The sequence below is a fragment of the Capsicum annuum genome, chromosome 11 (genome assembly GCF_002878395.1).
Source record: "Capsicum annuum cultivar UCD-10X-F1 chromosome 11, UCD10Xv1.1, whole genome shotgun sequence".
Lineage (NCBI taxonomy): Eukaryota > Viridiplantae > Streptophyta > Magnoliopsida > Solanales > Solanaceae > Capsicum > Capsicum annuum.
Window position 1 is genome coordinate 4,509,387 of NC_061121.1, and position 14,384 is coordinate 4,523,770.

The 14,384-nt window shown below is 37.8% G+C and overlaps 2 protein-coding genes across 2 annotated transcripts in view; both read right to left on the reverse strand.

The window, feature by feature from the left end:
- Nucleotides 1-29: 29 nt before the first annotated feature.
- On the reverse strand, nt 30-6,541 carry LOC107847459 (protein CHUP1, chloroplastic). Its single transcript, XM_016691726.2, has 9 exons — nt 5,961-6,541; nt 5,081-5,172; nt 4,077-4,829; nt 2,244-3,608; nt 2,026-2,157; nt 1,377-1,558; nt 759-870; nt 378-521; nt 30-272 (listed from the first exon to the last, which is right to left on the reverse strand). The coding sequence occupies exons 1-9, from the start codon at nt 6,058-6,060 to the stop codon at nt 174-176; spliced, it is 2,979 nt and encodes a 992-aa protein (XP_016547212.1). The 5' UTR covers nt 6,061-6,541; the 3' UTR covers nt 30-173.
- Nucleotides 6,542-8,608: 2,067 nt separating this feature from the next.
- Nucleotides 8,609-14,384, reverse strand: part of LOC107848085 — a 10,516-nt gene continuing 4,740 nt past the window's right edge. Inside the window, exons 4-11 of the mRNA XM_016692759.2 lie at nt 12,729-12,844; nt 11,787-11,875; nt 11,575-11,678; nt 11,389-11,491; nt 11,209-11,284; nt 10,998-11,112; nt 10,198-10,729; nt 8,609-8,959 (exon numbers count right to left, since the gene is read on the reverse strand). Of these exons, the coding sequence (XP_016548245.1) occupies nt 8,869-8,959; nt 10,198-10,729; nt 10,998-11,112; nt 11,209-11,284; nt 11,389-11,491; nt 11,575-11,678; nt 11,787-11,875; nt 12,729-12,844 (1,226 nt within the window). The 3' untranslated portion in view covers nt 8,609-8,868. The remainder of the gene's footprint in view (nt 8,960-10,197; nt 10,730-10,997; nt 11,113-11,208; nt 11,285-11,388; nt 11,492-11,574; nt 11,679-11,786; nt 11,876-12,728; nt 12,845-14,384) is intronic.

Consider the following 14,384-nt stretch of genomic DNA (forward strand, 5'->3'; position numbering starts at 1 on the left):
TTTCCCCCTATAATATTTATTCCTGCAACTTCTTTTAACTAATCTGTGTTATCTGATATTCACCTTGAGTTGAACCTTTTGAATTGTACAAAATGTCCAAGATGGAATATGTTTGCTATACTTGGAGAAAAAAGATGAAATATACAATGACTAAAACCAAAATACAAATATATTCATGGTTCTTGTGTACTCTCTCCTCCTATTTGTGACCGGACTCGACTCCTTAGTTCTTCAAATGCCTTCATACTTTCAGCGTCAAATCCTCCAGCAAACTGAAGATGGCAAAAAGAAGGATTTTCAAAGTCAAGCTGGTGAATTCTTCAATCAGTATCTATAATAAAACAAGTGAACAAAATGCAGGTGTGGTGTGTATATACCTGATGAACTCTGAAAGCAAAACGAACCCCTTGTAGAATCAAAAACTCTCTGTTTGGTTCCTTTTCGGGTCCATCCAGTGCATCGAGCTCAGATGCTACACGTTTCATGTACTTCCTCGCCAACTGTACTGAAGAAAGCTTGATCTGCAGAAGAGAAAAACATAACAGATCATTTCTCTGCAAATTTTTTGTTCTTTCTTTTGAACTTATCGCGAAGTGAAATCGTATTTTATGTTAATTACACAGGTTCTTGATATTTCCTAATTCACTTCACATTCTGAGGTCTTCATGCAGCATGGTTTTTGGCGGAAAAGTTCGCGTTTTTATATGAAAAAGCCTCGAGAAAGGACACCGCAATGATGTTTCTACATAAGAACATACCTTGCCAACAACACCTGAATCTTGCAACCAATCAGTAGGAATGCCAAATTCTCTGTATCGTGATGCAGCCATATCGCGAGTACGCAGTAGTGCATAAACACTTTGTTCCACCCTGGTATCCAGAATGAAAATCTGAGCTAGCTATACATAGGAATGAAATGAAGAAAAAAATGAACTACACATGAAAAGGCTATGTTGCTTGGACTCTTCAAAAATGTTGACAGGTGCGTGCCGGATCCTCCAAAAGTAGTGTATTTTTGAAGGATCGGACATGGGTGCAGCAACATTTTTGGAGAGTCCGAACAACTTAGTGAAAAGGTACCAATTCAAAATATGTTTAAGTTTAAATGTGGTATGGAACAGTTTGTTTAAGTCTCAACCATTTTCACATCCTACCAATGGCGGAGCCCGGAGTTCCGCTAAGGGGGTTCAAATTATGAAGGGGGTCCAACATCCATGGTATATACATAGAAAATAATTTTAAACGTGTATAAACAGTGTAATTTTCCGCCATGGGGGTTCAGACTCGTCCATGCCTGGATCCTCCCCTGCATCCTACTAAACCTAAATTCTCTAGTTTATAGACAAAAAGAGGCATAGATATCATCAGAGACTTACTTTTCAAGCAACCTGTACATCTTTTTCAAAGCAGCATCACATTGAAGATTTGGGTCATCAACAAAGGTGGTTACTTGCTTTTCTAGTTTCATTAGATCTTGATATTCGAAGGCAGCCTCTCTCAATGCATCGGCTTTTCCTTCAGGCCAGTCAAAGTGCTTGAGGACAGCTCGTTCATCAACCTTGAAAAGATCAATGAGATAAACTGTTAATGAATGCTGCAGGTATATAATGCAGAAAGTGCATGGTCCTCGTCGCTTGGGAGAGATTAATTAACCAACTATTTTCATATCCACTGTATAAAAATATGATTAATAAGGGAAACTGACATGATATAACAACTTAAGCCCACTAATTACCTGTTTTAGCAATATTTTTAAATTATTACAGAAAATAGCTAGATTCTTTTATTTTTATAGCAGATTTTTACTACATCCCTCAGGCTAGTGTATGTATGACTGTATGTTTGTATGATCGTCAGTGTATATATGATACATTTTGATAGAAAACTTTTTTTATGTTTTGAAAACTCAATAAATATCGCCATACTTTTTTATTAGGGGCACAAATACTGCTATTTATGAAAAGTGATGTTCATGTCCCCTATTTAAGGAATAGGGAATTTGAAGGTATAATGTCAAGGAAATACCAAGAAGGAGAGTTCTTCATCTAGCCAGTTCACGAATGCCACTAGATCCTCGATATTAGTAAATGAAGCAGCACGAACTTCAGTTGCCAATGACTCGACAAATTCACCTTGACTTTCCACATCAGCTTTCACCTGGTTTTGCACAATTCTCCTTTGAGTTAGAATAGGGTAATAGGCACATGCATTATTCAAAGGAGTAAAAGAGAAGTTCTACATACAGCTAACAGGAATGTTGATCTGTTTTCTATCTCCCCAATCATGTTGCTTCTTGCATCTGATGTGTTTGAATTAGCGGTTATCAAAGCTGATGGTGTGTCCTTCTTTGACTCGCGTTTCATCAATGTTTGGTAGAATTCAACTAATTCAGGAGCACGATGGACCTTATCACCTCCAGCTCCTCCTTTCATTAGAGATCCAGGAGGAGGTGGTGGTCTAGGAGGTCCTCCACCAGGTGGCGGAGGCGGTGGTGGAGCACCAGGCGGAGGTGGGGGTGGGGGTGGACCTCCAGGTGCTCCACCTGTAACATTAGCTGGAGCTGGACCACCTCCTGATCGTTTAGGAGGTGGACGAGGAGTCCTAGTAGGTCTTTTCTCAATATTAACAAGTTTCATTTTGCTTACTGCTTGAGAGTCGGTTTTGCTATCACCAGACTGCTCTGCTGAGTCACCAGAGGCAGAGACCACCGGCAAAACTGGTACTGACCCTGGCAGTGGTACCGACTTCTCTTTCAGTTGAGCAAGTTTTGGAGGCAAGGACCTCTCAAACCTTGCTGCTCTTGCTTGCTCGGCTTTTACCTTAATTTGCTTCTCTCGTTCTACTGCCAGCTTATGCCTATCTTTGAATGCCGGATACTTCTCATCTAGAACCCCTTCCACTGATTTCGACATCAGAGAGAATGATGATGCAACTGAATTCAGTGCCTCAGCAGAAGATTCTCGTGTCCTAATAGATGGAAGCTTTGGTGTTTCCGGGGAATCATATTCCTCAGCTGTTCCAAAAGTAGTGATGGCTACACCGTCACCCGCATTCCTAAGCATTAGCGATTCAAGTGGACCCCTTGGTCTAACGCTCATACTCATCCTACCCGGAGATGCTCCCCCAAGAGATCTTGCTGGTGAAGACATAACACTAGAATCGTCTTTACCACCTCTGCTGCCCCATTTCTTCAACTTCTGGATTAAGTTGGGCTTTTTACTGAAACTACTAAATCTGCTAGTGGAACTGTCGATAGAAGCATTATCAAAGTCTTCACTACCGGGAGAAGATGGCTGAGAAAAATTGCTTTCAAGATCTGTATCTCCTTGCCCACGTTCTGATCCTGCGTATTCTAACATCAACTGTTTGGCCTTCTGCTGAGATCTTGGGCTCAGACTTTTACTGAGGTCACGAGCCGATACTTTTCCTTGAGGTGTTTGGTAGTTCCGAAGTTCAAATCTTAAGCATGCATTGACCCAACGAAGATACACTAGCTCTTCAACTTCACTGAATCTGTTCATTTGAAGTCCTTCTACTTGTTTTAGAAGATCTTCATTTGTATGCTTCAAATTAGTTACTTCTTCCCTCACCTGAGCAACCAGTTCATTCTGCAGCAGCATGCCAAAAAAAGGTCAGGAATTTACATACCATCAGTTCACACACTAACCAAAAACATCACACAATCATTCTCATTAGAAGCTGAGAATCTCCAATTATTCAGTGGTGCGAGCAAAAAACAACTATCAAAATTTGGGATGGAGCTATAAGCCTGTCTATAGGCTCGGCAAGAACCTAATAGCTTTGGTCCAAACATTGCATTTGTTTTTCAAAATTTACTTAATATGTATAAATACTTTATCCAGAACCCAGTAAACTATCTTTTCTAGATTTCGAACCCATAAATTCAATATCTTAGCTCCGCCATTGGTCAAACTAGAAGGAATTAAAGAGCATGAGAAACAGCAAAAGCATATCTACCATCACAATTATGATAATAACAAGATATCAGAATATGGCTATTGTCCTAAACTTGATCAGTTTACATGAAAATAGTGGTATCAAGAGTTATAATTTACCTCTGTCATATTAGAAAGCTTTGCTATTTTAGATTCAGCAGCATCCAATTTAATAACCAACTCTCTCTTTTCATGCTGAAGTTCTTTGTTCTTCCTCTTAAGCTCCATAACCTCCACTTCCAACTCCTTCACAAGTTTAAGTTTCTTGTCAACCTCGGAATCTCTCTTGAAAGCTTCCTCTTCCTTTTCTTGAAGTCCAGTAACATGTTGTTTTAGCAACAACAGCTGAGCTTTCGTTTGGTTAGCTTCGAGTTGCATCTGCCTTTGCAGCTCCTTAATCTTGCTTCTAGCAGCTTCTAGATCTTTCCTAGCAGTAGCTCCATGAAAAAGCTCCTCTTGAAGCTTTTGTTTCTCGGCCTGTAACGTGTTTATCGTGATGTTGAGCATGTCAATCTCAACAGTCTTAATTTTGAGCTGCTTTTGTAACTCGAGAATATCTGATTCTTGTTCCTTCAAACCATAATACTCAAGCAACTCCCCTTCAAGCTTCACCTCCCTTTCCTCGAGTTCCTTAACAAGGTTTCGCAATCTTTCAAGTTCATTAGCGTTGTTGGCCATCTCAGTTTGGTAAACCTTCTCTCTCTCTTCTCTTCCTGTATCATACTTGTCACTTGGTAACGGAAATTCAATCTCCCCGGATAAAAGATCTTCGAATTCAGGGAAAAGATCATCATCAAGATCAAGCTGGTTACCCTGTGCTGGATTTATAATTCCATTGATTAATTTAACTTCTTCTTTCTCTTCTTCCTCATCCTACAAGTCACCAAACGAAACAAAATCCAAAAACAGTCAGACCTTTCTATAACAACATTTCACCATATCAGTCATACTTTCTGCGGAACCAATCTTTCATGTTATGTTATATTATATTCTCTCTAACACCATTTCACTATAACATCCAAAAAATATTGAAACAAACACTATAACTCAGTATCAAATTGTTGCTAAAGGAGATATCAACACTATTAACCAAACAAAGAGTACACAAATTTCTCTATACTTACAACCACTTCTTTGAGGCCATCCGTCGAATACACGAGCTGTTCCTTCTCATCACCTCCATAGCCTCGTTGTTCAGGCAATTCTTCACCATTTCCTAATAACCAAATACATAAGAAAACATAAAAATCAATTAGGCACAAAAGAACAATCTCTGATCACTCATTTGGATGAATTATTCCGTTAAAAATTGAATCTTTACACTGTATCAATATCGAAAACCAATCATACATTGCAAATTCAATATACAACAACAACAACAACATAAAAGGGCATCTTGGTGTACTAAATCTCCCACTATGTGCGCATCCGGGGAAGGGCCGAACCACAAAGGTTTATTATACGCAGCCTTAACTTACATTTATGCGAGAGGCTGATTCCTCAACTTGAAATCATGACCTCCTAGTTATATGACAACTTTAACAGTTAATACAAGACTCCCCTTCAATAACAACAACAACAATACCCAATGTCCCACAGGTGGGGTCAGGTCTGGGAAGGGCAGTGTGTATGCAGACCTTACCCCTACACCTACCTTGGGAGGTAGAGAGATTGTTTCCGATAGACCCTCGACTCAAGAAATCCAATATACAACTACAAGAACAACAAGAACATATCCAGTGTAATCCCATAAATGGGGTCCGGAAAGGCAGTATGTATGTAGACCTTACTCCTACCTTGTCAGGTAGAAAGACTGTTTTCAATAGCCCTCAACTCAAGAAATTCAATACACAACAACAACAACAACAACATATAATCCCACAAATGAGGTCTGGAAACGATAGTGTCTACGCAGACCTTAACCCTACCAACGAGGTAGAAAGACTATATCCGATAGACCCTCGACTCAAGAAACTCAAACACACAACTGACCAAGAAAATTACCTGATTTCTTGGATGATGACTTTGGAGGTTTTACATTAATCTGCTTAACTGCATAAGCAGCTATAGAAGCAGCAACCACTAAACCTACCCTAACAATCATGTAGGTATCTTTTCAATGTCAAAAATTTCAAACTTCAGCCCATTTAACAACACAAAATAATCCCAACCCATTTTTTATAAAACCCCATAGCTCAAAAATCACTCCATAACCTCATCAAAAATGGGAAAAAACAAGAACACCCCACAACTCAAAATAGTCTAAAAATCACTTTTTGAAGCAAAAATAGTGCAATTCTTGAAGGGCAAGTATTATTATCTTATCAAGAATGGGAAAAAGTTTGTTTTTTTAATACAAAAACTGTCAAAAACATACACATAGGAACCACTAGTTTGTTGAGTGGACAGTTTTTGGCCAAAGAAGATTGACATTTTTTGGATTTATGGGGTGGGACTAGAAGTTGTATAAATTGTATATTTGAGGAATATTTAAGCTGAAAGGGACTTGGGAGTACAGTAAAAATATGAACTTGGGAACAGCTGCTAGCCAATATTTCTGCATTCTCACTCAAGGTCTCTCTCTTTCTCTGACTTTTTCTCTCCCCATATATATATATATAGTTACCACGTTGGATGACTATCGTGGAGTGATAAGTACTTTTATTCAAAAGCCTTTAAGCCCTACATATAAAGTCGTGTTTGTTAGGTAGTGTCGAGCGGTTTATCAGTCTGTGAGATTTTTCAGTGCGAAATCAGATTTGGTTTGACTCCAATATGATGTCTGATAATAATAGAGCTTGTCAAGCCCTTTGATATAAAATTCACTTTTGTTAAGGAACCTTTTATCTCCCTTATGAGATATTTCAATGCGAACGTGAATTTAGTCTGACTCAAATATGTTCGATAAATGAGATGAAATGAGGTTATATATGTTTGTTATGGGTTCGAATCAGTTAGATATTTAAGCAGAGAAACATAGAGGTAAAGAAAATAGTAACTATGAAATTTAGTTAAAAACTTTAAAGGTAAAGAATTGGAGTAAAAATTTGTCTCTAATGCATGAATGTTGTCCAATTAAACTTTGACATTGTCCAGCTAATAAAGGTATTTATGGCTCTCCAATTATGCAGGTGGAACTCAGATTACAGACCACAAGAGTCAATTTTTCACCATATTCTTTTCTACTATTATTTTTTTAAAAAATTTAGTCGGTCTTTGGTATCTACTTTTTTTGAGTGAGAATTTATCGAAAATAATATCTCTATCTCATTTATGAGGTTGTTATATGGACTGTGTACACTTAGCCTTCTCCAGACTATACTTTGTGGAATACACTGGGTATGTTGTTGTTGTTGTTTGGTACCCACTTTGGGGTCTAATTAATTTAGATTTGTATCGGAAAGTTTCATGTTGAAGGTAAAGCGCTTCCTACCAAAGGTGACTTCATACTGAAAGCTCTAGCTCTAACGCAAGACCTCGAATACTTACTATTTCACCACAAACTTTGATGGTAAGTTTTTAACTATTGAAGGAACTCAATATATTATCTAGTTAAATAATAATATGTAACTAAAGCTTTATTACTTATTTTATCTCAACCTTGGAGAATTGGACTTCTTGGATTGGTCAACAAATATATGCACCTAATTAGTGTATCTTGCCTGTTATGTCCAATAATTAGTTCATTGTAGCCAACTAATTGAATATACTATATTAATTTAAATCTCTAAATCAAGATTAACATAATTTCTTGATTAGTGATATTAAAAGATGGGGTCCAAATGTTGAGCTGTTAGCCTACCAATACAGTTGAGGTAATGCAAAAAAGAGCAAAATTTGACAATAATTTCTGCCTTAGCTTGTATGGATTCTTATGTATGGACTATATTAGCCTATAAAAGAAAGATTAGTGATAACTTTGAACAATTTGACAAATATTGCCCAACACAAGTCCCTTTTTGGCCTAAATTATATAGCTTTTTTTGTCTCTTCTGTTTCATTTGGATATGGCGCAGTGGATTGAGTTGCTCCTCCTTTAACCAGAGGTCTCAGGTTCGAGCCTTGAGTATGGAAAAATCCTTGGTAAGGACCGCTACCCCCGAATGAGGCCCTATCCAGCGCGAATTCGAATTAGTCGAGCTCCAATGCGGGTACCGGATATTGGATGAAACCCCCCAAAAAAGAAAAAACTGTCTCAGTGAGAAAATCAAAAAACTCTTCACCAACAAACTTGGGTGTAGCCCTCTTAAATGGGCTTTTATATGGTACATATTCAAATTAGTCGGAATTTCAAAATGGATGACTATATGATCTACCAATAAAGGGTCTCTCGGGAGAGATAAGATTCTTCCATCCTTAACTAGAGTCTTGAATCGATCTAAGCACGAAAAAATTATATTAACAACCACTTTTTCCCCTAAGTGTATTTCACGTGTACAAATTCAAATTAGTCGAGACTTTAATGCGAATAATGAACACTAAATAGGAAATCAAAAATATTTGGATGTAAAGCTATTAGGTCCCTGAAATTAGATTGGAATTTGATCACTAAGAACAACATACAAAGGCCTTACCCCTACCAGGCAGAGAGTCTGTTTCCGATAGACCCTCAACAACAAGGGTAAAAGAAATAAAAAATTACCCTTATGTTAGGGAAGATAAAAACAAATTCATTCTTCAAAATACAACAAAAAGTTACTCATCAGCTTCTTGAAATTTCTTTCTGCTAGTGATAGAGATCAAGAAGTACCATCCATAAAAATTAGTTGAAACATAGAGAAGAGATCAACTCCTCTTTGAATAGTTTACAAAATGGTACCAAGAAAATATTTAAAGAGGAAAGTTGATGATGACAATGACAAAATGTACATCAAAACAACTGGATTATTTAACTTATAGGGACCCCTCCCTCCTATTGATCCTCCCATTTCCACCTTCGTTCAACCTCCTCAAGGACTTTCGCGCGAGCTTGACTTCTCCTCGCTTCATCCTCAACCCATGATCTGTTTCAAAAGAAAACATGCATTGTCAACTACCACCTAAACACTATCCGGAGTAAAAATTTCTATATCTTCAGGCTGATAAATAAGTGTAAACTGGAATAGAAACTGCACCATCAGATCGATAGAATTAGTTCTCCGTCACCAAGAGTGGCCTGAACTTCACAATATCAAGCTTGACTAAAGAATTTAATCAAACAATCCAATGGAAGTTCAATGTGAAAACATGGAAACTAGTGTAAATTACGTATGCAGTATGCATCAGTTCTAGCAAGAATATATAACCGTTGCATCCTTGCCACTATCCTCATCTCAAGATTACTCCCCTAAAGGAGTAAAAAATCAAAGATAAACATACCCGCGATTAGCATATTCGTGATTCAGAGAACAGCACTCCGTCTGTTCGAGTCTCTTTAGAACGTCTAATATCTTTTTAATGGACTTAGCAATTCGGCTGAATCCTGCGAAACCCTTCACCTATGTAATTAATCTTTTTTCGAGAAAGGTAACAGGTTTCAGCAGAAAGGCTGTGCTTGGAGCCATATTAACAGTCCAAAACAAGCAGAAGTATATCCTTAGCAATGATTCTGCATATTCTAATAGTTCTGTAATAATCTTGCATCCAAGGGGTAACTTAGTCTAGAAGGGAAAAGACAATTCCCCTATCATGAGACAAGTATTTTTTGCTCTTTTGTACAGTGCCACCCCACCCTTTATGCCTCCATTCCCTCCCAGGCCAACTCACAAAGGAAGTACTAAGTTTTTGGTTTTCATTGCATAATTTCATGTCAATTACAAACCACAAGTGCTAATAAGTTATCAACCTCTCTGCCAACACCATCCTTAATTTTCTGAATGAAGTGGCACAAGAAAAATGATCTTTCATTTAAATCTTAATCTACTTTCAGACAATCTCTCTAACTATGTTCCCAGAGTAATTCATCAAAAAATCTTTCCGGAGTACAATTATCTTGTTTGTCAGTAGAAGATGCCCTTGGTTTAAGCTGCTTCATCAACTTCTTAACAAATAAGTAAACTTTTATGCACTATGCAGAAGATGTATGCCTTAGCCAGATTAGTCAAACTTCTTAAGTGCTATTTAATATTCACTTAAAATCTACATGTTGAAACTCCATTCCCTATTGAAGTATTTAACAAGACAAAGTTAACAGATGTTGCCATTTTCCCCCAAAAAAAAAAGAAAGAAGTAAATAAAAGCCACAGTTAACAAATATTTGTACCTCAGTTTTCGCAAAGCCTCAATCTCAGCTTCCAACATAGATTTTGTGTCAAGCACGGCTTCATGCTTAACCTGCAAATCATGAATTGTACCACTTAAATCACACTGCTCATTCACATGCTCAAACTTCTCACGTGCAAGCCTTTCGGACATCTCATCGACCTCTTCCTTAAGACTAGAAAGCAGCTGCTTCTGACAGTCTAGAGCTGCCTTCTGCCTCAGAAGTTCAGCTCGAGCATTCTCTTGTACAATCTTTTCCTGTTCTAGATCTCTAACAGAAGCCAGATAATCACTCTCTACCTCCAAACCACGACTTCTTTCTGCTTCCATTTTACTCTCCCAAATCCTCTGTATTTCTCCTCTATCAAGTAGGTCCGACTTGATTTCTTCCATTTCCATTAGTCTCGATAAATTTTCTGCTTCAAGTTTTGACAGTTCACTTTGTATATATTCTTCCATTCTCCCGCTTGTCAGTGAAACAGCTGCCTGAGCCTTCGTGGATGGTTTATCAGGCTGGAATCGTTTTGCCTGTCCTGTAAATGATCATACGTAGGCGATCAACAAACTTCTTAATTCATAGCTTCCGTTTACTTAAAACTGTCTGGCATGCATTAAATTCCACCTATATCTTTTCATTTTTCTCCCCGTCCCAAATGATTTGAGTGAATTAGATAATCTAGAAAGATGTTTGATCATGTCAAAGAATGCATGGGTGACATGGAAGTGGTGACATTTTTGCCGTGTGCATCTTATATATCTAATTCTTTGTGCAGTAGTGCCAAATCAGAGAAAGAAAGAGACCAAAAACTCTCCGAAGAATGCTCTGTTCGCCAGCCCGTAAATCCACAAAAAGTTCCACCAAAGCTTCAGAATTGATGTCTCTTACATCCAGAAAACCGATGTTCTTCCTTGATATCTGAACTGTAAACAGAGTCAGATAATTCAGGCAGATAAAGGACATCAAAATCTCAGTAAAGTTGAATCAAGCGCTGGAGTGTGGCTTTTCCCCTACCTCTTTATCTATCCCTGGCATGACTTCATACTCTATTTTGGCTTTCCAACTGATTAAATCTTGGCGAGACAAAAATCTGAAAAAGCAAAACAGGCATTAACGCAAGTAGAACTATAGACAAAGATAACAAAGGGAGAAATGAAATGAAGGGACAGGCGGGGGAGATGAACATCCTAGTACCTGTCCGGGAGAAAACAGACGCCCTGATCTTCTGAAACATTTGAAGTGGAAGCAAACTCCCTATCTGACAGCTTGCTAGGAATAATACCAGCCTCAGCTAGGGCTGCATAACAAAATTTTAAGGATCAACTGAGCTCTTTCAATGATGATATATACTATGGTTGGGTAACAACACGTCAAGCTTACATTGAATGGTCGCAAAATCAGGGTCATCAACACTCACATCATCAAAGGCAGCAATTGTGGAACCAGAAAGCACAACTGATGGAACTATCCGATGCTTTCTACTCCTAGAAGTCAAAAAGAAAATGGTCAGAAAAACTAGTCAGTGGTACTCGAATTTTTCATCTTCTTCTAACAAAAGAACTGCACAAATAAATGTTGTTGACCAAAACTACCTTTCCAGTTGTGTGTTTGTTTTAACTAACCATCTTGCATATTCCCTCCTTGTACATAATTCATCTGCTTTAACATCATCTTCAATGATCTGTATACTTTAGATTATAATGGTGAAACTATGCTTGAAACTGAATCTAAACCACCGAAAAGTCAGAGAGAGAGAGAGAGAGAGAGAGAGAGGCACAAATAGCGCTACAGCGTAAAGTCACTAGCTGGCAATAAAAATACAATATGACAGCCTAGTACCAATTATACCTCACAGCATAATTGCTAAGTCATGTTTAGAACCAAACCTAAAGCATTGATTGAAGGGTGAAAGACAAAGAGGGAAAATAACATTACCAATTAAAATCATAATAACGACAACAAAGACTACAAAATATAACAGGCTAGTTTTCACTGGAAAAAACATATTATCCATAGTCCTGGATATATCATAAAAAGGAGAGATAAGGAAGGAATCATAGTCCAGTCTGAATATGCAACATACTAGCTTAATTACATTTTGTTTTTCTAACAGCAGTATCTAGGCAACATCACTTCTCTGGGCTGCCTTCTTGAGGTTGTTACTGTACTTCCCCAAGCTTCCGATCTCACACTCAACACAAGGAAATATGAAATACTCATGATTCAGGACACACAGCAAAGGTTCCCTCTTGAAGCTGGCCATCAAATTTTGACCAAAATTAACTTTTAAACATCAAAGCCATCCGGTACCTATGCTACATCACATATCTTGGGAAAATATGTTGCTTCTGGTCTGAATTAATAGTGCAATACAAAGTTATATAGCTATCGTGTAGTTCAAAACTCAGTCAAGCACTATAAGTAAATGAACTATAACTAAGTCCATAATATGACATAGATTTGCATAAAAAATTGTACAAGTACAGCAGGAAAGCTAATTACTCTCAAATGGAATAAAGGTCAGGCAACTATACCTCGAGTTTCTTCAACACAAAAAGAGCTTCTTCTTGAGTAGAATCTACAGCAAAGGGAATCGTAATACGTCCAAGTACTCCACTAGTTACTGCTTTAGTTGTAACAGGGCGTGTCTCTTCAAAATGACAACAAACCACAAGTTTAGGCCAGTGAGGAATGAAACTAAAATCAGAGTTAAATGAACAGGACTGTTATGATTCTAGGTAATTCAATAAAAGAGAAACAAAATGAGATAATATTGGCACCAAATCGAGCTCAAAATAAAATGAGATAACATGGGTGGATGCTGACCTGCCTTGAATGAGGATTTCTATTCAATTGTCTTCACATATCATTTCTATTTCAACTTTCAGATGAGAATAAAATGAAAAATGAAATTTGTAAACTTAAACTTGCATGTTAGAACTAGCCGTACAAGTTTCTTTTACTGACGCAAAGAAAAGAACAGAAAAGAAATCTGGATATTATTGGTGTATACTTTAGAGGAGCATTATAAGTAATTATTGACTTGTCTATCTGATTCAAGTTGTTTCACGGGTTCTTTTATTTTATCAGTTTCCTAGTTGGTTTAAGACTTGCAAGTTATTCCACTCTTATCTGTTTATTAGCTAGAACAGTAGTCTTGGTTTCACAGGATCTGCCTTGGGCTTTAAGTAGCTATAAAGAGATGGCCTTTATCATAAAAAACTTATCTCTTACTTCAGTTATTACTCAGTTCAATTGCAGCTGTGACTTTGCTTTCACAGTTTCAATTGCATACCGTTCCAGCTCTTTTGGTAGGAATTTTGCTTCCTTCTCTATACAGCATGTATTTTCTGCTGTTCCTTCCAGTTAAAATAGTCTATATCGAGCCTTATTTAGGTCCGACACTAATTATTTCTGTAATACTCCGTACTTCTACCCAGCTTGAAATCATCCCAAGAATGTCAAAGACTTACTTTGAAAGATGAATCCACTTTTATACACGTGGAATTTTTAAGATTTTCACTTTTTGTTGAGTAGGAAATTGAATAAGCTTTCCATCGATACCCATTTCGTCAAAATACGGTATCGGGGTAGAAAGTTATGGCCATTTTACAGAAAGCAGTCAAAACTGCCCAGGTGCGATGATGAGGGCCGACGGAACGTCGAGCTAGAGACTGACCGTCACAGTGGAGGCAGTGAGACCACCTTCTGCCTAAGGGCGACGGCTCAGGCCGACGGACCGTCGCCCAAGCCGTCGCAGCAGAGACAGTGAACCCCTATTCTGCCCAGGTGCGACGGTCAGGACCAACGGACCGTCGCACCCACCGTCGCATAGTTCGTTCAGTTATTTTAAAGTCGTTTTTAAAAGGGTATTTGGGTCTTTTCCACCCGTTTTAACCCCTAATTATATCAGATCAAAGCTCATAAGTTCATTATCCATCTACAACATCAAATTAGGGTTTTCTCTCAAAGATAATCCCCAAGAACAAGATCCAAATCCTTCTTCAAGAAACTAAGAGATTCCAAGTTCTTCAAGTCTAAGAACTTCAAGAAACTCACAACCCAGGTATGTCATGTGTTGATTCATGGATCCCTTTCACCCATGAAGCTCAAGAATCTCTTTTCAAAATCCAAGATTTGTGTATGTATGAATGTTCATGATTTAAATTGAATTTCAATTCAATTTAAAT